General features: G+C 36.2%; 1 protein-coding gene across 1 annotated transcript in view; it reads right to left on the reverse strand.

Annotated features, from left to right (window-relative positions):
- The window catches only part of LOC117323239 (serine/threonine-protein phosphatase 2A 56 kDa regulatory subunit epsilon isoform-like), a 28,841-nt gene extending 6,177 nt beyond the window's left edge, over positions 1 to 22,664 (reverse strand). Inside the window, exons 1-9 of the mRNA XM_033878309.1 lie at positions 22,200 to 22,664; positions 13,815 to 14,014; positions 6,230 to 6,331; positions 5,800 to 5,892; positions 5,154 to 5,284; positions 4,201 to 4,260; positions 3,356 to 3,464; positions 3,103 to 3,156; positions 1,307 to 1,357 (exon numbers count right to left, since the gene is read on the reverse strand). Coding sequence (XP_033734200.1) covers positions 1,307 to 1,357; positions 3,103 to 3,156; positions 3,356 to 3,464; positions 4,201 to 4,260; positions 5,154 to 5,284; positions 5,800 to 5,892; positions 6,230 to 6,331; positions 13,815 to 14,014; positions 22,200 to 22,341 — 942 coding nt within the window. The 5' untranslated portion in view covers positions 22,342 to 22,664. The remainder of the gene's footprint in view (positions 1 to 1,306; positions 1,358 to 3,102; positions 3,157 to 3,355; positions 3,465 to 4,200; positions 4,261 to 5,153; positions 5,285 to 5,799; positions 5,893 to 6,229; positions 6,332 to 13,814; positions 14,015 to 22,199) is intronic.
- Positions 22,665 to 25,794: the final 3,130 nt, after the last annotated feature.

A 25,794-nucleotide genomic window follows, 5' to 3' on the forward strand; every position in this document is an offset into this window, starting at 1 on the left:
TAGTGACCAGTTGCCATAGCAACTATAATTTTGAGAAAAAGCAAGTTGCATGCGCAAATAAAGGCACATCTACACATGATCATTAATATGTGTGTGAAGTTTCATTTGAATCGGCTCATCAGTTTAGGAGGAGTTGTCCGGACAAAATGTGTCGACACACAGAGAGACGGACAGATGGACAGACAACCTGATTCCAGTATACCCCCCTAATTTCGTTGCTGAAGTGAGTACCAGGTAATTCGTCTGGTTAGATGGGCTATTATATAGGCTATTGATCAAACTAACTTTTTACAGTGTTCTTTTGGTATTCTTTAACATTACCTCAATTAAAAACATTAAATTACTTGTAACACTTATCTAGGCTGATCCTTGCTTTTTAACAGATAATTGTATGATAAAGTGGCAACAGTGTACCTAGAATTACTTTTGATTCACACAATTAATGTTAGCTACCACATAACAATATATTCAACAAGAGGCCCAATGGGCCTGTATCGCTCACCTAGCATTAATGTGAGAAGTGGGTTTAAGATAAAAGGTACATCTTTAACTTCAATGACCTTGAAAATTAAGGTCATTTGCCCTAGGTTGGCAGCCATTCATTCCAGCAAATCACTGGCCAAGTGTCATCACTCTAAAACCTTTTGAATTTTCAGAAGAGCTTGCTTAATTATTCAAAACAAATTTGACCCCTTCATCCCAAGGTCAAGGTCATTCATTTGAGTAGCACTTTAACCAAGCATGACTTATGCATTATATCAGGTCTCTGGGCCTCTTGGTTATTGAGAAAAAGTGGTTCAAATATTTTAGTATAGTTTGCACCCCTGTAACCTTGAATGTAGGTCAAGGTCGTGCATTTGAACTAACCTGGTAGCCCTTTAACCAAGCATGCCATAGGCCAAATAACAGGTCTCTGGGTCTTGCTTATAGAGATTCTCTGGGTCTTGCTTACATAGATTAAGTGGTTTAAATATTTCAGCATATTTGACACTTGGTAGCCCTTTACCCGAATAAGGCCTCTGGGTCTCTTAGTTCTTAAAAAGAAGTTGTTTGAATTGAAGGTTGACAAGGAACAGACGACAATCAAAAAACGATGGAGGACAGATGAAGGACGCCATACCCTCCAGGCCAAGTGAGATAACTAGAGAGCTTACACTAGTGGTACATTGTATATACAACTTCGGAGCTAACAATAGTTATAAGATAGAGAATTTCAAAAGAAGGTGATCACAAATCAAAATATATTGTGACCGATTTTTATCTTTCCGTTTGAACCATCATTTAACCTGTAACCCCAGACATATACCTCCTTTTGGCTGCAAGTCTTCGGCCAGTACTTCAACAACCCTTTTATCACCTACAACAAAACAAGCATGTTTATGTCAGTAAACCACTAAAACTTATTATTCAGATTATTTCCTGTATCTCCACATTTTATTTTTTTTTCTATCAGTTTGTAGTCTTGGACAATAATTACATAATTAATCTGAGTCATTAGTAAGAATTCACAAGGAAATAATATTCTATACTTCCTTCTTCAATGTTTCCCATCTAATATTGACAAATTGATTTTGGATACTACGCTAGTAGTTCTATAGTACACACAGCCTACCCTAGTAGTTCTATAGTACACACAGCCTACCCTAGTAGTTTTATAGTACACAAAGCCTACCCCAGTAGTTCTATAGTACACACAGCCTACCCTAGTAGTTCTATAGTACACACAGCCTACCCTAGTAGTTCTATAGTACACACAGCCTACCCTAGTAGTTCTATAGTACAGACAGCCTACCCTACTAGTTCTATAGTACAGACAGCTTATCCTAGTAGTTCTATAGTACACACAGCCTACCCTAGTAGTTCTATAGTACACACAGCCTACCCTAGTAGTTCTATAGTACACACAGCCTACCCTAGTAGTTCTATAGTACACACAGTCTACCCTAGTAGTTCTATAGTACACACAGCCTACCCTAGTAGTTCTATAGTACAGACAGCCTACCCTAGTAGTTCTATAGTACACACAGCCTATCCTAGTAGTTCTATAGTACAGACAGTCTACCCTAGTAGTTCTATAGTACACACAGCCTACCCTAGTAGTTCTATAGTACACACAGCCTACCCTACTAGTTCTATAGTACAGACAGCTTATCCTAGTAGTTCTATAGTACACACAGCCTACCCTAGTAGTTCTATAGTACAGACAGCCTACCCTAGTAGTTCTATAGTACACACAGTCTACCCTAGTAGTTCTATAGTACAGACAGCCTACCCTAGTAGTTCTATAGTACACACAGTCTACCCTAGTAGTTCTATAGTACACACAGCCTACCAAAGTAGTTCTATAGTACAGACAGTCTACCCTAGTAGTTCTATAGTACACACAGCCTATCCTAGTAGTTCTATAGTACACACAGTCTACCCTAGTAGTTCTATAGTACAGACAGCCTACCCTAATAGTTCTATAGTACACACAGCCTACCCTAATAGTTCTATAGTACACACAGCCTACCATAGTAGTTCTATAGTACACAGCCTACCCTAGTAGTTCTATAGTACACACAGCTTACCCCAGTAGTTCTTTAGTACACACAGCCTACCCTAGTAGTTCTATAGTACACACAGCCTACCCTAGTAGTTCTATAGTACACACAGCCTTCCCTAGTAGTTCTTTAGTACACACAGCCTACCCTAGTAGTTCTATAGTACACACAGCCTACCCTAATAGATCTATAGTACACACAGCCTACCCTAGTAGTTCTTTAGTACAGACAGTCTAACCTAGTAGTTCTATAGTACAGACAGCCTACCCTAGTAGTTCTATAGTACAGACAACCTACCCTAGTAGTTCTATAGTACAGACAGCCTACCCTAGTAGTTCTATAGTACACACAGCCTACCCTAGTAGTTCTATAGTACAGACAACCTACCCTAGTAGTTCTATAGTACAGACAGCTTACCCTAGTAGTTCTATAGTACACACAGTCTACCCTAGTAGTTCTATACAGACGGCCTAAAGGAAAAAGCTGTTTAACTCTACAGGAGATACTATATATATATTATAAGACTGTTTCAACATCTCTATTTAATCCGATAGTTTACCTCCTCAGTCAATGCAGCATCTTTTTCCAAAAATTGCACTACACAGTAAGCAAGCTGAAAATAAAATAAACAAAAATATGAATTTGAAATAGATAACAGCAATATACAAATAGATATATAGTCCACATTTAAATATTAAGTTGTCTGAACAAAAGATGCTTCTGTTTGATCAAGATCCAAAACAATAGATAATATTGTCTCTGTATTCACATAAGTGATAATACTGGTATGAAGAGCTGGACTGTGACTTTACCTGTGCATGGTAGAGATTGAGTGTCTTGGCCTTGTGTAGTGGTATTAAGACTTTAATCAGAAACTGTCTGTGCTCCGTCTTTAGAGGTAAGGCAAATCCATTGATAATGCTGTGGAGTAGAACAAATACACTACAATAGATGATTTAGGAGAGATGATAATAATGGATCAGGAAGAGTGAATTATCTGTAAAAACCATTACACTTTTAATAGATGAAAATGAAATGTGTTGCCTCCAGATGTACCAAAGTATACCTCTATACTTATTCTATCTATTTTCATATATGGCAACAATAGATGGCGAATCACATGACCTTAACATTTATTTTATATTAACCCCTTCATAGAACTATATATATAATGCTGTACAGATTGGATATGAAAATGTTCATAACAATTGCTAAAACAACTATGATTAGAAATTTAATGCTGTATAGATTGGATATGAAACTGTTCATAACTAATGCTAAAACAATTATTCTGGAATAGTTTGGTTAGAACTTTAATGCTGCACTGATTAAGATCCACTTGATTGTTTTCTCCTTTTAACAGGAGATGTGCCTGATCTATTTCATTGTTTTCTCATTTTAACAGTAGATGCCTGATCTATTTAATCGTTTTTCTCCTTTTAACAGGAGATGTGCCTGATCTATTTCATTGTTTTCTCGTTTTAACACAAGATGCCTGATCTATTTCGTTGTTTTCCTTTATTTACAGGAGATCAGATCCATTTCTTTATTTTCTTGTTTTGACACGAGATGCCTTATATACAGATAATGGCTTCTTTATAAACGCATTTACTTTTGAAAATATAAACAAAACCACCAACCAATGGAGAGTACAAACCTGCCCAGAATTTCCAACAGCTCCCCAACTCCATTAAATGACTCGGTCTCATATATGAACCTACAAAAACAAATACAAGACAAGATGAAGTAGCATCTTTCATTAGTCGTAGAGGGTAGAAACTCTCACATCAGTCTAAGCAGTTTTATTTTCAGATTTCTGAAATTGTTTTATTACATTTTTACCAGTGAAATATCTGAAATTAGTAACTGACACAATATTAAAACATATACCATCACTGCCCGTATCATCATTTTTGACCAATCAGAACAGTGCTTTCTATTCACCACATTTAAATCAATCAAAGTTTTGTTTCGGATCCATTTAAAATGAGGCTAAATAAATGGTTATTTTGCTGTACCTCTAAATTATACATTGTAGTTTTTAGTAAAATACTCAACCAATAATAGTACTGCTGAAACTGCGATTAGCAGCTAGCCCATTCAAAATAGCAATTAATGAAAATAAAGTAAATTATCGCTTTAACTTTTATTTGTTTTGTTTTGTTTTTTTGGTCAGACATATTCTCTTTTGGTCCTATGAGTGTGGTTAGCACATATGACCGAATGTCCTCTGTAGGTCAAAATGTCTATTTATTGGACAAAGTGACAGATATTTGTTTTTTGTACTGTTTAAAAGATTTTCCGCTTTACAAAACTGCACATCTTACACATTGCTTATATCTCACAGCGGTTTCTTTTATGATATTTGCAGTCAAAGTTTATAAATGTGAGTATACCCCGATAAATGATTCCTATTTATACATTGATCACGAGTTTGAAGAGGTATATAGGGTCATTTACTTCTGATTAAGAAGTTTTTATATTGCTGTATTTTCCAGTGATATGACAATAGGTGTTACAGGAGATTCACACACCATAACTCAGTTATGGTAACAAAGATGATGTTTGATCCTAAAACACAGCTCACAACATCATTTTCTAATGACTTACCTGAGAAAGATATTATTTATCTGTTTTCTAATGAAAGCACGGAGACCCAAAAATTTCCCATAAATCCTATGTAACACAGTCTTAAGAAAATCTCTTTCTCGTGGGTCTTCACTATCAAACAACTCCAGAAGCTGAAACAACAAGAAAAGTGGATGTAATTCCCATAATCCATCACAAGATGTACATTCAGTCAAAACGGATCATTTTTCATTTGATAGGTAGTTAATCCTTTAAGAATTTTTACACTATACATATTTTCATGTTTGATTCTGAGATATGTATCAGGTAAAAGTAACAATCACAACAGCATTGGAGTAGATTCTTCAATTTTATTAGGTATCTGTCTACCGGTTTCACCCCTTAAGCAGGCTTCTTCAGGACCTGCATAATTCCGGGTATCCAGCTGAGAAGTAAAGGACCATCAAATCCACTCAAGGAAAACGAACGCTGTTGGCTCTACTCTCGCACCTTTCTAAGATTCTGAGATAGATCCAACATGCCATCATGATAAGTCTACATTGGTAAATTCTATTTAAGTTGATTCTTACAAAATAATCTTGTCAGGTGTCATTCCACAAAATAATTAAACAGACACCTGAACTTTGACCAACAATTTCCTTCTTCCCTTGCCTATACAAATAAATACCTGCAGCACAAATCTTTGGTCTATATATTTCTTGGCTAAACTTGGTTGGAAGTCTGGTGATTCTAGAAACCTCAGAAAGAATTCGTATACAATCTGAAATAATCAAAGGAAAATTGTTTAAATTAAACAGATACAAATACATTCAAAAGTTACTGAAATCAAATAAAAAAGTTATTTATTCTGTGATAATCCCTAGACTAACAGACACAGTTTGATTAGTAGGGGATTAGCTTATAAATGCTTGGACAAGGAAATAACCTTCAATAACATTTCTTTTGAACTGCGCATGCAGTAGACATAAAAGTGCTTATTACCAGACATGGGCTTATTTTTTTAAATATTGTATGACACACAAGGAATTCATATTAACACGGTATAATAAAATAAATATTTATCAATTGGGAGATTTTTCAGTAGACAATATATTTACCTGTAAGTGAGGCCAAGAAGCCTCCAGTGTTGGGTCGTCTTCCTCTGGGTCGAAGTCAGGATTGTCATTAGGAGGTAACGTCCGAAATATATTACAGGCAATCTGTAAACAAAACAATACTCAACTTATATACATTTCCAAAAACTTCTTTTTATACATTGACCATTAAAATGACTATATACCACTGATATGGGGCACTTGTTGATGTTGCTCCCTTTGCAAACGCTAGCATCACATGACCTTAGCTGTAATGTAAACATCAACATCACATGACCTTAGCAGTAGTGTAAACATCAACATCACATGACCTTAGCTGTAGTGCAAACATCAACATCATGATGATCACATGACCTTAGCTGTGATGTAAACACAAATGTCACATGACCTTAGCCGTAGTGTAAACACCAACATCATGATGATCACATGACCTTAGCTGTAGTGCAAACATCAACATCACATGACCTTATAATTAGCTGTGATGTAAACACCAATGTCACATGACCTTAGCTGTAGTGTAAACATCAACATCACATGACCTTAGCTGTAGTGCAAACATCAACATCACATGACCTTAGCGGTAGTGCAAACATCAACATCACATGACCTTAGCGGTAGTGCAAACATCAACATTACCTGACCTTAGCTGTAGTGTAAACATCAATGTCACATGACCTTAGCCATAATGTAAATACAGACGTCACATGACCTAAGCTTAGTGTACACACAAACATCACATGACCCTAGCTGTAGTGTACACACAAACATCACATGACCCTAGCTGTAGTGTACACACAAACATCACATGACCCTAGCTGTTTTGTAAACATTGATGCAACATGATCTCAGCACAGCGGTAGACATTGACATCACATGACCATTAACTGTTCTGTAAATAATGACATCACATGACATCAGATGTTCTGAAAACATCCATGTCGCATGACATTAGCTGTTGTATAAACACTGATGTCACATGACCATGATGTCACATGACCAATCAGTTTTGTGGATAATGACACTACAGCTTTATGACCATTGGTAAGTTGTTGTAAATTCCAAATCACAAATCATGGTAAAAACTCAGTGACTGAATCCTAGGTTGTTATTCTGAACATGTCTTATATTAAGAGTGTTTTGGGAGTACATGACTTAAGCTCATCTGAATCATACAACTATTGATATAAAGGTATATTGAGTACATTGCCATTGTGGTAATGTATTTGAGCATATATGCATTGCCTTCAGGAGCCCGGCCAGGCTGCTCTGAATACGATGTTCGAGTATAGCCAGGTTGCTCTGAACACAATGTTTGAATATACCGTATTTATTCTAATAAACGCCCCCACCCTAATAAACGCCCCCCACCCTTTTTTGGAAAGAAAATTCCTCAATTCGAGAAAAAGAACTTACCGTGGCACATCCACGTGTGTCCAGAGGTAATTATTTAAAGGATATCCAACATAAAACTAACACAAACCACAAAACAAAGTTTCAGTAACTATATACACAGTACCACTATATCGTATCAACAAACGTTAATGTCCCGGGCTGTCATACGCGCCACTGACCTCGCTGTCATCATCACTTCCGGTGGATTCACTTTCACTTTCACCGAGTTCAACTGCACCTCCCATTAAATTTTCCAGTACATCCTCAGCTTCCTGGACGTCCATATTTTGGAATTTTACTGACCTTCCTCCTCCCTTACAGCGTTTTGATGTTTTAGAAATGTTTTTTAGTTTTTGTTTGTTTTGACACCAGTCCCGCACTCGTTTCCGGTCAACCTTAAACACAGTAGCTGCCGCATGTTTTCCCTTTTGCTCGGCGTAGTTTACAACTTTCAGTTTGAAACTTACTTCATATAACTTCACTTCAAACCCGACATGATTGATAGCAGATATAATAAACTACAAGTGATGAGAGTAAACTGGATCGTGACCGGTTTATGACGCAATTTAACCCCGTGTTTCAAACAATGTATATGTTGTAAGCTTACGTAATGTACAACTACCGTAAGTATAAATAACAAAGTTTATGTTTCTTGCAATTTCATACACAAAATGTTTGTCACTTAGTTTTACAATGTTTTGGATACATATACACATGTTTCATGGTGTGAAATGGGTACATACAACATATCTCACAACTTACCGACTCTGAAATTTTGATCTCCATTAAACGCCCCCCCTTGGAAAAATTTCACGCCCCCGGGGCGTTTATTAGAATAAATACGGTATGTGTTGCCTACAGGAGCATGGCCATGTTACTGTAAACATGTTTTTGAGTATATGGCCAGACTGCACTAAAAGCATAAGTTTTAGTATGACCAGGCTGTCCTGGACATAAACACACGTTTGAGTATGGCCAAGCTGTCCTGGAAACATGTTTCAGTATAGCCAGGCTGTCCTAAAAACACATTTGAGTATAGCCAGACTGTCCTGAAAACCTGTGTTTCAGTATAGCCAGACTTCCCTGAAAACCTGTGTTTCAGTATAGCCAGACTTCCCTGAAAACCTGTGTTTCAGTATAGCCAGTCTACTCTGAAAACCTGTGTTTGAGTATAGCCAGACTGTCCTGAACACAGGTTAGAGTACTAGTAAAGCCAGCTGGCTGCTCTGAAAACATGTGTTTGAGTATAGCCAGACTGTCCTGGACACTCATTTGAGTATAGCCTGGCGTCCCTAAAAGCATGTGTTTGAGTATAGCCAGACTGTACTTATGGACATACATTTGAATATAGCCAGACTTCCCTGAAAACACGTGTTTGACTATATATATATGTGTGTTGCCTTCAGGAGCCTGGCCAGGCTGCCCTGAACACACATGTGTGCAGGCCAAGCCCCTAAAACTTGTAAGGTGATACTCCTTATTCACAGTTTGAGTATTGCAATGTTAAAGTTTGTTCTGCCTTGAAGAATTCGAGTATTGCCTTACGGCTTACCCTGTATGCAGTACAATGTATTATTGCCCAACAGCCCGACCATTCCCTCGGCCAGTGCATTCCCTACCACACACCGACACCAGGCAAGGCTGGGCAATCTGTGAACCAGGGCTCTATAAATAGTCACAACTGCAGTTTCGACTAGACTATATTTAGAACAACAGGGATATTTATGAAGCTTCCTACATCAATACTAAAATTGTGGAAGGTTTGCTGGTATGGGTGAGGAGAAAATATTTCTGGTGTTGAGGAGGACGTCTCACCTCTGTCACTGACTTCATATACACCTGTATAACAGGCTTATTAACGTAAATTACTCAACACCCAGATATAGAGGGACAGTATTTTCCAGTCATTAATTCTGTATGTAATAGCACTTTATATTCCACTTAATGTAATACCTGTATTCCTGGGAATGTAAAGCCACCTAATGTACTACGGTATCCCTGGGAATGTAAAGTCACCTAATGTACTACGGTATCCCTGGGAATGTTAAGTCACCTAATGTACTACCTGTATTCCTGAGAATGTAAAGCCACTTAATGTACTACCTGTATCCTTGGGAATGTAAAGTCACCTAATGTACTACCGGTATCCCTGGGAATGTTAAGTCACCTAATGTACTATGGTATCCCTGGGAATGTAAAGTCACCTAATGTACTACGGTATACCTGGGAATGTAATGTCACCTAATGTACTACGGTATCCCTCGGAATGTTAAGTCACCTAATGTACTATGGTATCCCTGGGAATGTTAAGTCACCTAATGTACTACGGTATCTACTACGGTATCCCTGGGAATGTAAAGTCACCTAATGTACTACGGTATCCCTGGGAATGTAAAGTCACCTAATGTACTACGGTATCTACTACGGTATCCCTGGGAATGTAAAGTCACTGAATGTACTACGGTATCTACTACGGTATCCCTGGGAATGTAAAGTCACCTAATGTACTACGGTATCCCTGGGAAGGTAAAGTCACCTAATGTACTACGGTATCCCTGGGAATGTAAAGTCACCTAATGTACTACGGTATCCCTGAGAATGTAAAGTCACCTTATGTACTACGGTATCCTTGGGAATGTAAAGTCACCGAATGTACTACGGTATCTACTACGGTATCCCTGGGAATGTAAAGTCACCTAATGTACTACGGTATCCCTGGGAATGTAAAGTCACCTAATGTACTACGGTATCCCTGGGAAGGTAAAGTCACCTAATGTACTACGGTATCCCTGGGAATGTAAAGTCACCTAATGTACTACGGTATCCCTGGGAAGGTAAAGTCACCTAATGTACTACGGTATACCTGGGAATGTAAAGTCACCTAATGTACTACGGTATCCCTGGGAATGTAAAGTCACCTAATGTACTACCGGTATACCTGGGAATGTAAAGTCACCTAATGTACTACAGTATCCCTGGGAATGTAAAGTCACCTAATGTACTACGGTATACTTGGGAATGTAAAGTCACCTAATGTACTACGGTATACTTGGGAATGTAAAGTCACCTAATGTACTACCGGTATCCCTGGGAATGTAAAGTCACCTAATGTACTACCGGTATACCTGGGAATGTAAAGCAAAGTACTGTTTGACTGATTATTACAGAATTTCTAAACCTACCTGATAAATCTTATAACTATTCTGGTGACTCACTCCAGGTAAATTCACACACTCCATACATTTTGTATTTCTATCAAAATTAGCTAGCGTTATCATATTACCTGCTAATTTTGGTTTATCTGGATTGTGTTCGATTCCCTATCTATAATTACATGTTCAACTCAGCAATAAGGAAACTACTTTTCCTGCATTCACATATACATGTACAGTTATACACATATTGACATGGAGATGATTTTTATCACAGATGTTCTATTGGTTGTTTCCTAGAAATGACTCGATAAGACATGATAAGCCGATGTTGGATACTCGTGATGTATAATCTCTGTGAAGACAAGTGGACTAGAGGATCTGGCCTTCCAGTGCTGCTTACTCTACACATTATTCAATAATTTGTCACTATACCCCTGCAATCCAAACAGACAATAAACCAAGCAGAGACATATATATCTCCTCCAAATCCTATATCTATCTTGCTGCTGACCACAACTGTGATGATATACTGTGTGACCAGGTCCCCTCCCTGTTCTACTCCCCACCCAATCATCTCTACATGTACACTAGCTAGAATTCCACAATTCCAATTACAGCTTACTGATGGTGGGATTCCAGAAAACACCAATCAATATCTCGCCCCTTTATTCTGTCACCTCAGTTCCATACTAACTTCAACTTATCACTAATTTGGTTATGGAAAAAGCTCAAATAGGACTAGGTAATATAACCCTACTGATGCATGGCGTCAAGTCTACTGTGACGGTTTCAATGTGTATTATACATGTATGGCTACATACACATCCACACAAAACAAATCTATTTCTTCTTCATGATGGAATGATCTGATAGTTTACAATGAAAAGACATCAGTGATCAGCTGATGTTTTCCTACCACTGTACAAATATAAAATACAACAATACCTTGAGATAAAACACGAGATGTGTGTCACACACATAATGCTACCCATTTGCTCTCTTGGACCGAAATGCATTATCATTACTACCTGTACCTTTTTAAAGGTAAGAACACAGTATTTGTTTGTTCCTGTACTGGTAAATATATTCTACCTTAATATATATATTCATGTATGTTGAACAGAAATTATCTTTGTTTCCAGAAGGTTAAGTACTTTTTATAATCCTTTGAAATTTGTTTTTGAAATTTCACATGACACTGTATGTAATAAGTGATGTTTTTCATTTAGCACTGCCATAGTTTATGCTTATTTTTCACATGACACTGTAATAACTGATGTTTTTCATTTAACACTGCTATAGCTTAGCTTATTTTTCACATGACACTGGAATAAGTGATGTTTTTAACTTAACACTGCCATAACTTATGCTTATTTTTCACATGACACTGGAATAAGTGATGTTTTTAACTTAACACTGCCATAACTTATGCTTATTTTCACATGACACTGATGATCAGATATACTTTGATCTTGTGTCAAACACCTTAGGATATGTCAGTAATTTTCTCCCAATTCACAAGACCCTCAATTACTTTGTCATACAGTACGAGACCTAGACAAATTATTACTGGTGTAATGTGTTATTTGATGCATTTCATTGACTGTGTCAAAATATAGAACTATGCTACAACATATCATGACCACCTCATTATCTAAATGTGAAGACTGGAATATCTGATGCCTATAAAACATGTTAGTACATTATAGGCCTTGGGTTGTTTCTCATAAACTGAAAATATTCAAATTTCTCTTCTCGAATTTCCTTCAAAGAAAACTTCCTTTCCACAATTGTTACTTTTTTAAACAATATCTACTTCTTTCCGATACTTAAATTTAAAATCATCAATCAAAGAATGGATTATCAAACATTTGTCTAAAACACACCCAAACAGTATTGATAGTAAAAAAAAAAGTGCATTTATAATTAATAATATTGCTGCTGACTTTCATTCCATATGAACTAGTACAGAGTTTGATTTTTACTAAATTTCATATTAAACTAAATTTCTAAATTTCATATTAAACTCAATTTCCTGCTAATGTCCATTTACCTTTGTAAAATATTGTATGTATTGTAGGATAAAAAAAACCCACTAAAATCATGAGTTAAATCGCCATATAAAACAGGCTTGGAAGACACTATTAGACACGACTAAGGTGTAAACCAGACCAAAATCTGCTATGATAACCCACTTATCTAGATAGGAACCATCATGCTTCTTTTCCAATGCAGTTACAATCTGACAATCAGATTTCAGTTTTCAAATGAAAAGGTGATATGTGGCATCAACAAAACTAAATATGAGTCATCAAGTGCCTTTTTTTTACTAGCTAGATTATACAGATTATCGCGGATCGTAGTAAGTCCAGATCTAGGAGTTTGTCCCATTTTTCATCTCTAATATTTACCCTTACATCAGTATGGATCCTTTAAGTCAGAGTACAGTTTGTAATATACCTTGCCATTGGTTTAAGAACATTTGTTAAGACGTCATGAACAGTAAATTTTAGACAAATCATATCGTTGTTGATGCTATGTGTATTTCAATTTAGAAATATGTGTACTTTTGAAACAGTATCAAGGTTATTATAAAAGTCAGACCCATGAAATGAGTCTCTCCGTAAAATTATTGCCACATTCAAATGATACATATATCCATTTCAAACCTACGAAACACTCTGTAACAGACAATGTCAATACAAGCTACGTACATACTCTCTCTTCAAAGAAAAGAAGTCATCCTTGAGCTTTGTTATCTTTTTAAGAATCTCCTTTTCAAGATATAAACATTCACTTAGAGCCTTTACAACACTCTGTAAAAGACCATGTTACCAATGAAAAGTGACATCTCGTCCTTCAAGGAAAGACTTATCCTTGAGCTTGATTGCTTAAGTTGTGCCCATGACTTTATTGAATTCAAAGTCTCAACCAGAACAGTGCCAAGTGAGCTGGAGGAGGTAAATTTCCTCCAACCATGTTGATAACAACTATCTATTTGTTTTACCAATGTGATGACAACACATGTACACTGAACTTACCATGCGGACAATCTCGGGGTAAACAGGATCGGACAGAACATTCCGTGTTGCTGTGATGTAATCCACCAACTCATTGAGACAGGCCCTTTTTACCTCTTTACTCTTCAGGTCGGATACTGGATCCATGAAGTCGAAAACAACACAGCATTGTTGCAACTTCTTGATGAAGAGTTCCGACTGGTCGGAGCCAGGGTTAGCATCTGAAATCAACATCAAATCGAAGTGCAATGAAAGACATTTATCATATAAAAGACAGGAAACCAGTACAATGGTTATAATGTAACATGATGTGTCCATGTTACCTGTACGGTCAGGGTATTTTCTGATTTAGATATATATTGTTGATATACAGGATATCTATCTGTAAGATAGCTGTATCAGAGCCAGAGGATTATGTCCTTGTTACATATCACACTGTTGATATATTTGTTGCAGTTGCTGTAGAATTGACTGTCCAATCTGTTTTACACAGCATTCACAATAGAAGTACTGGGGTTCAATTCAATCCTAGCAGTCCATGTAGTTCAGTTGGTTTATTTTTATAATTTTTATCAAGGTTTACAAATGTTGTTTTTTTTTCAAATGGATAATAATATCCATTTCCATCAACTTTCATGATTCTTGCAACACATAAAATTTTGTTGTAGAGTTTCAGAAAAATAAAACACACACAATTATAATTGAAATAAATTATGGATCTTTATTTGAAAATCTGTTGTTGTGTTCTGGTAAGTAATCAATTCAACAGAGTAACAACATATATAATATTATCAGTATTGCGTGAAACAGATTATATTGGTCACTGTGGAAACCGGAGTGTATTTTAGTCTGATTGCACCAAATACAACATGATATTTGCATAAGAATTCTACCTGCTACTCCCATTCCATGATTCATAAGGTGACTAAATTTGGTTTTCTTTCTTATGTCTCTTTTAACACTGCCTCACAAAATTGCCTTTAGTTTAACATTTGACCCTGTTAAGAAGGCTTTCAGTTATGTTTCACTTCCTTGGGGGTGAGACAGGGGAATCTCAACCCAAGGGGGAAATTATAAGTTGCCAAACACGAGGCAAGCTTCATTTTGGCAGCTTAAGTATCTTGCCCCAAGGGTTGAAATTCCCGTCTCGCCCCCAAGGGGGTGAATGATTATTTTTCTCTTACCCTGTTTATCCTCTTACTATCCAATATGTACGTTTCATCAATGCAAGGAAATGTTGACATGACGTGATTGAATTGTTGACGTGACATCATTACCCGCTTATTTGCATAGCCCTTTTTCCATGACAAAATATGCAAATAACCGGAGTATTCGTATAGGCGGAGTTCGGTTTTGGCCCCTCTTATACACTATGTAGATCGTCAGGTAGGTACTCAAAACGGGCGCTATATGATTGTTTACGTTATTTGCATTAAAAACATCTTTAAAAAAAAACATTATTTAAAATATAAGAGTAAATACGAAATAAATGGGTTGTTATTCTTTGTAAATGTACAAATATTTGCATATACATTTGTACTTCATCGTTTACTACTTGTCACTCCGAGTCTGTGGGTCCGAAATCGGTCATACATGCGTGGGTTGGCACTACGATGTACAATGTCATCGTTTCAATTAACATTCATTATCGTCTTGAGATGTGTTTTGTTCCTGCTATGAGTATATTAGTTGTTTGATCATAGATGATGAACTGCTTAAGCAATAGACTGTCTTAAATGACCGTGAGATGTGCATTGTCGTTTGGGTTTGTTTTGGAAAATGGCGCACACACACAAAGAGTTGTCGTTCCTTACACATATGCCCCCACAATGCAACGCGCCTATAGTAAACAATCATGGCGATCGCAACCTGCCTCAGCGAGTGTTCAAGTGCACAGAGCACAGGTTTGGATCGATGTTATAATAAATAAACAAATCTCATCAAAAGATGAGACATATCAATATTTTATTCAGTAATTCTTCTTCACAATGCTACTGATATGGTCTGGATAATAACTAAATGTCGATATCGATGCATCGAACATAACCTGTTTTGACGAAGTGGGAACCAATGATTAGATAACGTTGTACATCGTGTCGAATCAATATGCAAGTTAAAAACACTTTTCATAAAACTTTTATTACGGGAAAATCGCAAAAATACCCTAAAATCAATTAAAATTTTTCGATTTTTTTGAATTTTTATATGCATTTAAGCGGGAGTCGGTGTTTTAGTCGATGCAAATACACGGGATTAAAATACAAAGATAAAGAAGAAAAAAATCGGGACCTGAGAATTTTATGCAAATAAGCGGGATATTCAAATAACCGATATGCAAATAAGTGGGCTCCTCTGTATATTGTCACCGTGACATCATGGAATTGTCGACATGATGAAATGCAACTGTTGTAACTTGTCTTAACCAAGGATGAGATAAGAAAATCTCACACTGATAAAATCAATTGTGGATATCCCTGTCCAGGGTAAGAGAAATACCATTCTCTAAAATTCAATTTTGGTTATTGCTACTCCTGCATCAGAATCAGTATTTTGGGAGTGTGACAAATGGTTCACCCGTACGTAGTCAGTTTAATGTGAATGGATGTCTTCAGAAACATAACAAACACGAAAGACAGTGGTCGAAAAGTCATCCCAATGCTCCCATTATATTAGTGTAATGCTCTACTGTAGAATGGATAGCATGTTGTAGCAGAGGTAAGGGGAGGAAACCGGAGTATACTCCTGATAGCCGCCATTTACGTTTGAGGTCCTCGTTTAACTATATGTTTTCTTTAAAATACTGATTACATGAAATATCACAAACCTAAATATATAAAGTCATAGGAAAAGTGTAACAAAATTATTTGTTTCCGTTTGTAACCTACAAAATTTAACCCCGATGAAAATAAATTCTTTTGCAGTAGCTAATTAAGTAACACATCATGAATATTTACACCTCTGTTGTGTTGTTTAATTCCTGTACGATCAAATTTTAATTTTGATATTTTTAATCAGTATCCTTTCTTAAAAAGCTTAATACCTCATTCATTTAATATTCACAGAATGAATAGAAGTACAAGAAATGGGTTAAAAATGTACTTCTGAACATTTGCTAATTCTCCCAAATATCATTTTCTACACTATACCAATGGCAATATATGGCGAATATGTCACATGGGTTTCTTCGTGTTTTCAATGGCTAATAATTGGCAGAGATGCCTAATGACCGTCAATAGGAGCCTTTCAGCTTGTGAAAAGAGTGTGCTGTCGGCAATCAGGGACAGCAGGTTTGGTAGCTGTGTAAAAATACTGTTCTGAAATGTCAAGGCTTCGTGTTGGAAAATGACAACTAGCACTAACAGATGAAATCATGTCAATAATTCTTCATTTTAATGAAATGATGAATCATCTAGGCATAACTCACAAGAACATAAATAAACAACAGCTAGATGACACAAATCCTCATGTGTCACAAACTTAGAACTATATAATTTTTTATAACAAGTTTTTATTAGTTTTCATGACAAATAAATGGCCATTTGGATTAAAAAATGAAGTTGTCAGAGTTTGGTTTGTTTTGTTGAACGTCCTATTAACAGCCAGGGTCATTTAAGGACGTGCCAGGTTTTGGAGGTGGAGGAAAGCCAGAGTACCCGGAGAAAAACCACCGGCCTACGGTCAGTACCTGGCAACTGCCCCACGTAGGTTTCGAACTCGCAACCCAGTGGTGGAGGGCTAGTGATAAAGTGTCGGTACATCTTAACCACTCGGCCACCGCGTTGTCAGAGCTAGCTAAGACACCTCCTAATGACTCGTCCTGAGAGGGAAAACAGGAATATTGCAAAATGAATTGAAATTTTCAGGAATCTTTGTAGATGAGGTTGTAATGGTAACTTCAGGGACTTGTTCACGATAATCAAATCCTAAAATGTAGTCTAATTATAACATATCAGCTGTTTTGTTGAAAATTATTGGATCTCAACTTCAAACCAGAGGTGGTGCAAGCACATTCTTCATTTTACAAAGGTTATGTTAGTTACAGACTGAAATTGAGTTTGTTATTTATAAATATATATTTACAACATAATGCTGTACAATCCTACATATATCCTTAAAATGTCTTTGACCTTCATAAAGCCAGAAGCAATGATACAGCATACTGACGAAAAAATTTGACCTTTGACCTCAATGTGACCATATATAGATGTATAGTTGATCTTAATTGATGTGATCATGACAGAAGCCCAGGTGAGGATCTTGAATGGACAAATGACATAAATGCGTCCTTGACCTTGGATATACAGATCTGCAAGTGAACTTGGTGCACAACACAAAAATATGCATAAATATACGGTAAACCTCCTGTCAGTTGGAAGCGGCATATAGTTTGAACATGTATTTTTTCAATAAAAACAGTACTTTTTTAGGTAGTGTTAGTTCAAACTTTAAAATTTGTTTATAACTGACACTGTTAAAGTATGATTTTTTTCCACATGTGTGCTAATTAGAACGTCAGACACCTGTGGTGCTGTGACAGGTGTGACAAGCTTGTGGACCATAATTTCACATGTACACCAGCTGGTAATTGTTTAGCGGTATACTAATTAATATAATAATGAACCCACTCAATGTTGATCAGTATACATAATTCTCCGAATACATATTTGTATATTTTAAAAAGTCCAGTTTTAAGATTAGACATGACTTGCAACATACAATCACAAGGATCTCAATCACTTCACGATAATTTATTCAACAAAACACTTTAATCATTGCGAGTTTAGTAAGTTTTTAGTATTAACCATTATTAGTCACGATGGACTAATTATAAATTGTATGTCTTTTTTTTATACAATATATGAAAAAAACGGGAGCTGAAATTATGTTTTTAATAATTACCTATGATATGTTTCTGTACGTAAACTATCAATATAATTGTTGCAAAGCACTAATACATAGTTTCACTGACAATGATCGTATATATACATCTTTCTCAAGCATTTAATCGTCAGTAATCCACGAGACCATGACATGTTTAAAATAAGCCTGTATCTGTAGAAGCATGTTGTTGGTTCCAACCTTCATACGAGAGAGAGTTAGTCTATTGTAGATCATGATGAATCTATATAATAAATATGTTACTTTTTTACTTTTTGAATGAATCATCTTTCATGACTAAAAGCGGATTTTGTATAAAACACAATGCATAGGTTTATTGTACGCGTGTATTGTTTTGTCTCAAAAACCGGAGTATCCAGAACTATAATCCGAAGGGTTCTGATGTTAATATCACCTTTATCTACGTAGTATTAAGTAAGATCGTCAGAAAATTCAGACTACCAGAACTGTTGTATTGTTGGTAAGTTTATTTGAATATTAATTTTGAATGAAATGGCACATAATTTTATAAAAAAAATGTTGATGCTGTGTTCCTTTTCATAAATGAGTAAGAAATGTTAAACACATAATTAATATACATTTATTTGTGATTTACCAATTATTGGATCGTGTATAACATATATGTCCCAGGTATAACACATCAGTCTGTGTTACCGAAGCAGTCATTTTTAGAGTCCATTTCACTAAAATTTAATTTTCTTAAAGACTCAAACTGATATGATTGGATTCCATTTTCTTGTCGACAATATTCGCCAAAGTCATCAACCTCAAATCTCATGTCTAGATCTATTCAGACTTGTCTATGTTAACGTTGCTACTGTTCACACTGTCGTCTATTCTACTGCCCAACATAAAAGTTATCATTACTCTGCAGTTAAACCTGTGACGTCATGGACTGAAGAGTTCCAAATAAGCAGTCGACCGACAGGTGAAAATCGTGTACTTCGATGTGCGATATCCCAGCACTCAGACGACCAATTTTGATGCAGTTTGTGACATTCTTCTTTGGTGGTTACATAGAATAACATATTTGAATACCGTTTTTCTTTCCGGATACACTTTAACCTTTGGAAGAAGAAAGGAGACTGTACATGTTAGTACATTCAGGATTAACACAATGTCTTTTGTCTAATGCATCGACTCCTTGTTTTTGACAGGGCATCCAGTTGACCCTTGACCTTTAGCAATTTCAGAAGTCAAATCACTATTTCTGAGCAATCTAAAGGGTCAAAACACATCTCAAATAGACATGTCCCTTCAAACCCAAGAGTCAGATCTCGGGGAGTCAAACACATACTCTCAAGGCTCTACTGGAGGCCCTGTTTGATTTTTTTTTTCATAAGAGCATTATTATCAATAACAGTGAATGAGTACACAGATGTTACATCACTGTAACTCACAGTAACACACAAAAAAATAAATGTCCCATTATTTTCAAACAATGTAAGACCGGTTTGCATCATTGGAAAACCCTAGATTCATCATGACCACTATATAGTCATAAAACATTTGACAAGATTTTGGTGTCTATTACATATTTTGTACATGTGTTATTCCAGAATGCAGCAAAGGCAAAAACTTACATTATGCAAACTTCATTAAATTAGAAGGAATGGTGTGTTCTTGAACCCTCAGACAGAACAACACTGATCTGATATGTCATTCAATTTTCCAATTCATAACTTTTGTGTAGTCACTTCCAAGATGTACAACTGGCTCAATATAAACATTAAATCGAATCAGACTTTAGATTGACACATGTAAGCTTTTGTTTTGTTTTTAGGGGATCAATGTCCTTGCAACAGCCAGAGTCACATGAGTAAGGAGACACAAACGGCCAGGGTCATGAGGACGGATGTCAAGGAAACTAAGGAGAGACTTATAAATAACTGACAGGGAAAAAAATCACCAATTGTTCAGAGGGACCACTTAATTATAATTTAGTCACCTTCTATATGATCAACATATATATATTGGGATACAGCACTAGCAGGCCTTATTCTTGTTCTTATGTATACTCTACAGTAATCAAATTTGAAAAATATCTTTCATAATTTTGAAATAATAACTTTCAACAATTAAAACCTTATGTAATGCATGCCCATAGTAGTAAGAAAAGTGTTGAGGCCACTCATAGGTGCGCATGCTGTGCATTAGGAATTGAAATACAGGAGAAAAACTAATATTATATAAATGACATTTTATTGTTCTTTTTAAGTGCATTCCTGAATGTTCTACCGATGATTATCCTGACACTTTTGCTAAAGGATTTTCCCCCTTGAGTAGAGATTTTGAGAAAGGAAAACGTAACTGATAAGTCATAATGTTGGCATATTATGCAGTCAAATTGTAGAGTTGTTTTACTTCTATTAGTTTTGAAGATAATGTTTTGAACTTGATATATATATATCTAACTGAAAGTGAAACACTATTTGTTATTTAAATCCAGACTCACAGGAATCAACTTTTAATTCATCTACATTATCATGTTTTATATTATAAGCTATTCAGCATCATGTATATTGTAAACAAACATTTAAAGCTTTGCCATTTTTTTTATCCCACTAGGAAGTGAGCATATATTATTACTGACAAAAGAGGACAACATGGGAAAGCCATATGGTATGTGTGTCTTCAATTCAGAACAATTTTTGTTCTTTTTCTATGCATATTAGCAAATAAATATGGAATATTCTACTCTGTCAGACAGAGGAGTGATTTTCGGGACTTAAAATAGTCTTAGTCTTGTGTTTTTCCTGTCAGATTTTGAGTACCCATGCCACTACATCTCTTGGTCCTAGTATTGGGAGTCATCCAAATATTTTAAATAGCGATCTGGACTCATCTGAAAAAAAATCCTACAAAAATGACTTGGTCACTATACAATCTCGGGATAGGTAACTTGCATTGCTAACCTTGTTGACATCATATGATCAGTGCATTGACATGAGAACAGGTACACCGGAAAGCAAGACCAAATGGTCACGTAAAGACTTAAGAAGTGGCTCTCCTCATGATGCAGCGACACTGTTTAACTTAAACAATGCTTTCATTTGTAATATGAATCAAAAGTGTCAAACTAAATGTTTCATTTTTGATTCCAGAAGGAATCTTTCACATCTTCAGGACATAATCTGATTGGACCAAAATCTGACGAGGCAAAGTGACTGGGATAGGGGGGATTTGCACAGGTCTGGATTGTGGATTCAAAGGACAGCATATCAATATTTCAACATTTGTCATTATATTCCTCGCCGTTCAAACAAAACAAATTATCAGCAGATGGATTACAGATTCTATACTGCAGTAGACTGTGCCCTCGTTTGTAGACAACTACAGTACCACACTGTAAACAAATATAAACACACCTGCCATTTTGCAATGTAATCCGATAGCATGGCGACATCCAAGTGCATATTTTAACGTAATTTTATAACATAAACAACATCACACTTATGTAAAATATTTAAAGTAATCATACAGGATATAATTTTTCGCATAACTTACCTTTTAAGTGGGGCAATGCCTGTAATTCAGGGGTATTTTTGGTTCTGTAATGCGACGACCCCTGAGAACGTTTTTGTTTTTTAGTTTTTATCGACACTTTGCTTGTGAAGGGATCAATCCGATCCGCCGTTTTAGATGCCATGCTTGTAGTTTATATATATAGTATGTAATCCTTTTTTAAGAAATGTCTGAGAGTAGGCAAGCCTACTGTTTATTTCTCTTCAGAGCATCATGGCTCCTCGTGAATCGGATTGTCAAATCCGTGGTAACTGCCGATGGTATGTTTAACAGAATTTTACGCCAATTTTACCGTCAATTCCTCCTGAACATTGTAGAAGAAGATCCAAATTATTGTTTACTATCGTAATAATATCCATAGATCACCATAAATATCCTTAAAACCAATTTACTCCGAAGGTTATGTAGGTTGCTACTTCAGTTGTGCAGGTTTATCTAATTCTCGTCATGTGGTACAATACACGAGATCGTACGTGAGTTGACATTATAAAAAAGGAGGGAAATTCAAAAGTTGAAATTATGACTCATGCTACAAGAGCGAAAACGTTATCAATTTCCCTTTAGCGTAAAGCACCTCATTTAATCTTATCTTTTATAATAATTCCGATAAATCTTAAATTATATTCCTTATACATATATTCTATATCATGAAAATGTATGAGATATCTAATAGATATGGGATAACAAGTTGGTAAGAATCTATATAAGTTATATAGATTCTATATGTTATGTTAAATCATAAGTTATGACTTTCTTTATTTTTAGACATGCCGATAGGCCTGCGCTAAGATTACTGATCATCAAGCTTAACGGATAGTGTACACTAGCTCAAATTAAATAACAATTAAATTTAAGTTTTACTCCGTTTGCAAGTTCACCAATAAATTACTGTTTACTATGGTACTTGCAAGGGTATAAGAAACTTTGCATCTTCAATGCCACCAGAAGAATATGTTCTTATAATACCGGACATCTTTAAGTTCAGGATCTTGCGAAAAAAAATCCAAAACTCACGGTCCCTGTATTATAAGTCATTTGTGCTTTGAGGTCCTCATCAAGTTTTCGCATGCACGAATTGACATGGGCAGTATCCATCAATTGTCAATGGCAAATTTAACTTTTACATGTCCTGGACACTCGGAATTAAAAAAAATATATTTTAAAACATAATTGAAATAAGCCATCTGTGTTGAAAGTTTTAGATGTACTGAATACGTATTATTAAAGAGAATTGAACTTGGAAAAATACATTGTAGGGACAAATAAACAGAACGAGGGACATATAATAGTATATAGATCGATGTCCCTGACAGAACAAAGCAGTACTGTAACGATGGATTCTAAATACTGATATTCTATATGTTTAATGTTGGCAGTGTGATGATGATGATGATGATGATGATGATGATGGTGGTGATGATGATGGTGATGATGATGATGATGATGATGATGATGATGATGATGATGATGTTTGATATTATTTAAAAGTGGTAAGTAGCCACGCTATTTTATATTATTTAAAAGTGGTAAGTAGCCAGGCTATAATATTTCACATTATTTAAAAGTGGTAAGTAGCCACGATATTTTATATTATCTAAAAGTGGTAAGTAGCCATGTGTTTATACTACTGAAATCAACACACTTAATGAATAAATGATATCACATACACAAGACTAGCTGCTATCACTAATTGGGAATTAACAATAAAACCACGTCCATACATTTTCTTTTTTTTTCAGTGGGTAAAATCAACATGGCATGCCGCCCCTTTTCGATTTCCAGATACAAAAATCTCTTAAGTTTTCATTTTTTTCTGACCTTTTTAATTGAAAACACGACAAAGATAACAGTAGATGTAGTACAGTGAGAGATATAACATGTATAACAAAGGGACGAGACAGTAGACCAGGTTACGTAGTACAGTGAGAGATATAACATGTATTAACAAAGGGACGAGACAGTAGACCAGGTGACGTAGTACAGTGAGAGATATAACATGTATTAACAAAGGGACGAGACAGTAGACCAGGTTACGTAGTACAGTGAGAGATATAACATGTATTAACAAAGGGACGAGACAGTAGACCAGGTTACGTAGTACAGTGAGAGATATAACATGTATTAACAAAGGGACGAGACAGTAGACCAGGTTACGTGGTACAGTGAGAGATATAACATGTATTAACAAAGGGACGAGACAGTAGACCAGGTTACGTAGTACAGTGAGAGATATAACATGTATTAACAAAGGGACGAGACAGTAGACCAGGTTACGTAGTACAGTGAGAGATATAACATGTATTAACAAAGGGACGAGACAGTAGACCAGGTTACGTAGTACAGTGAGAGATATAACATGTATTAACAAAGGGACGAGACAGTAGACCAGGTGACGTAGTACAGTGAGAGATATAACATGTATTAACAAAGGGACGAGACAGTAGACCAGGTTACGTAGTACAGTGAGAGATATAACATGTATAACAAAGGGACGAGACAGTAGACCAGGTTACGTAGTACAGTGAGAGATATAACATGTATTAACAAAGGGACGAGACAGTAGACCAGGTTACGTAGTACAGTGAGAGATATAACATGTATTAACAAAGGGACGAGACAGTAGACCAGGTTACGTAGTACAGTGAGAGATATAACATGTATTAACAAAGGGACGAGACAGTAGACCAGGTTACGTAGTACAGTGAGAGATATAACATGTATTAACAAAGGGACGAGACAGTAGACCAGGTTACGTAGTACAGTGAGAGATATAACATGTATAACAAAGGGACGAGACAGTAGACCAGGTTACGTAGTACAGTGAGAGATATAACATGTATTAACAAAGGGACGAGACAGTAGACCAGGTTACGTAGTACAGTGAGAGATATAACATGTATTAACAAAGGGACGAGACAGTAGACCAGGTTACGTGGTACAGTGAGAGATATAACATGTATTAACAAAGGGACGAGACAGTAGACCAGGTTACGTAGTACAGTGAGAGATATAACATGTATTAACAAAGGGACGAGACAGTAGACCAGGTTAACGTCACACAATCGCTAGTCGTAGGTCCATACTCCTGTGTCAGTCACGGATTTACTTTTCATCATTCCATTCTAGTTTGCCATCTATTAGTATCAGCATTTTGTAACGTTCCTTTATCATTTCTCATGTTTCATTCTACTGATCTTTGTACCAAATTATGTGCGTTAAATCATTCCTCTTTATTGATTTACGTACCCGTGCGTCCCATGAACAACGACGAGTTTTTGACCACTGAGGGATTTGACTGATTTCCCCTGCCGTTGTCTTTATTCATATGTTTAAGTCTAAAAACTTCAACATTCTGTTTTATTTCGGCCATGTCGCATTGGCGTCCCCGCAAAACAACGAGCGACAGTGGGCCATGGCTAAACCGACAGTGCGACAATACGACATTCGAAAAGCGACAGTGCGATTGTGCGCCAAGCGAGAAGTGACAGTGCGCCAAGCGAGAAGTGACAGTGCGCCAAGCGAGAAGTGACAATGTGCCATGCGAAGAGACACAATGTGCCATGCGACAAAAGTACCC

Source organism: Pecten maximus, chromosome 3 (assembly GCF_902652985.1).
Source record: "Pecten maximus chromosome 3, xPecMax1.1, whole genome shotgun sequence".
Taxonomy (NCBI): Eukaryota; Metazoa; Mollusca; class Bivalvia; order Pectinida; family Pectinidae; genus Pecten; species Pecten maximus.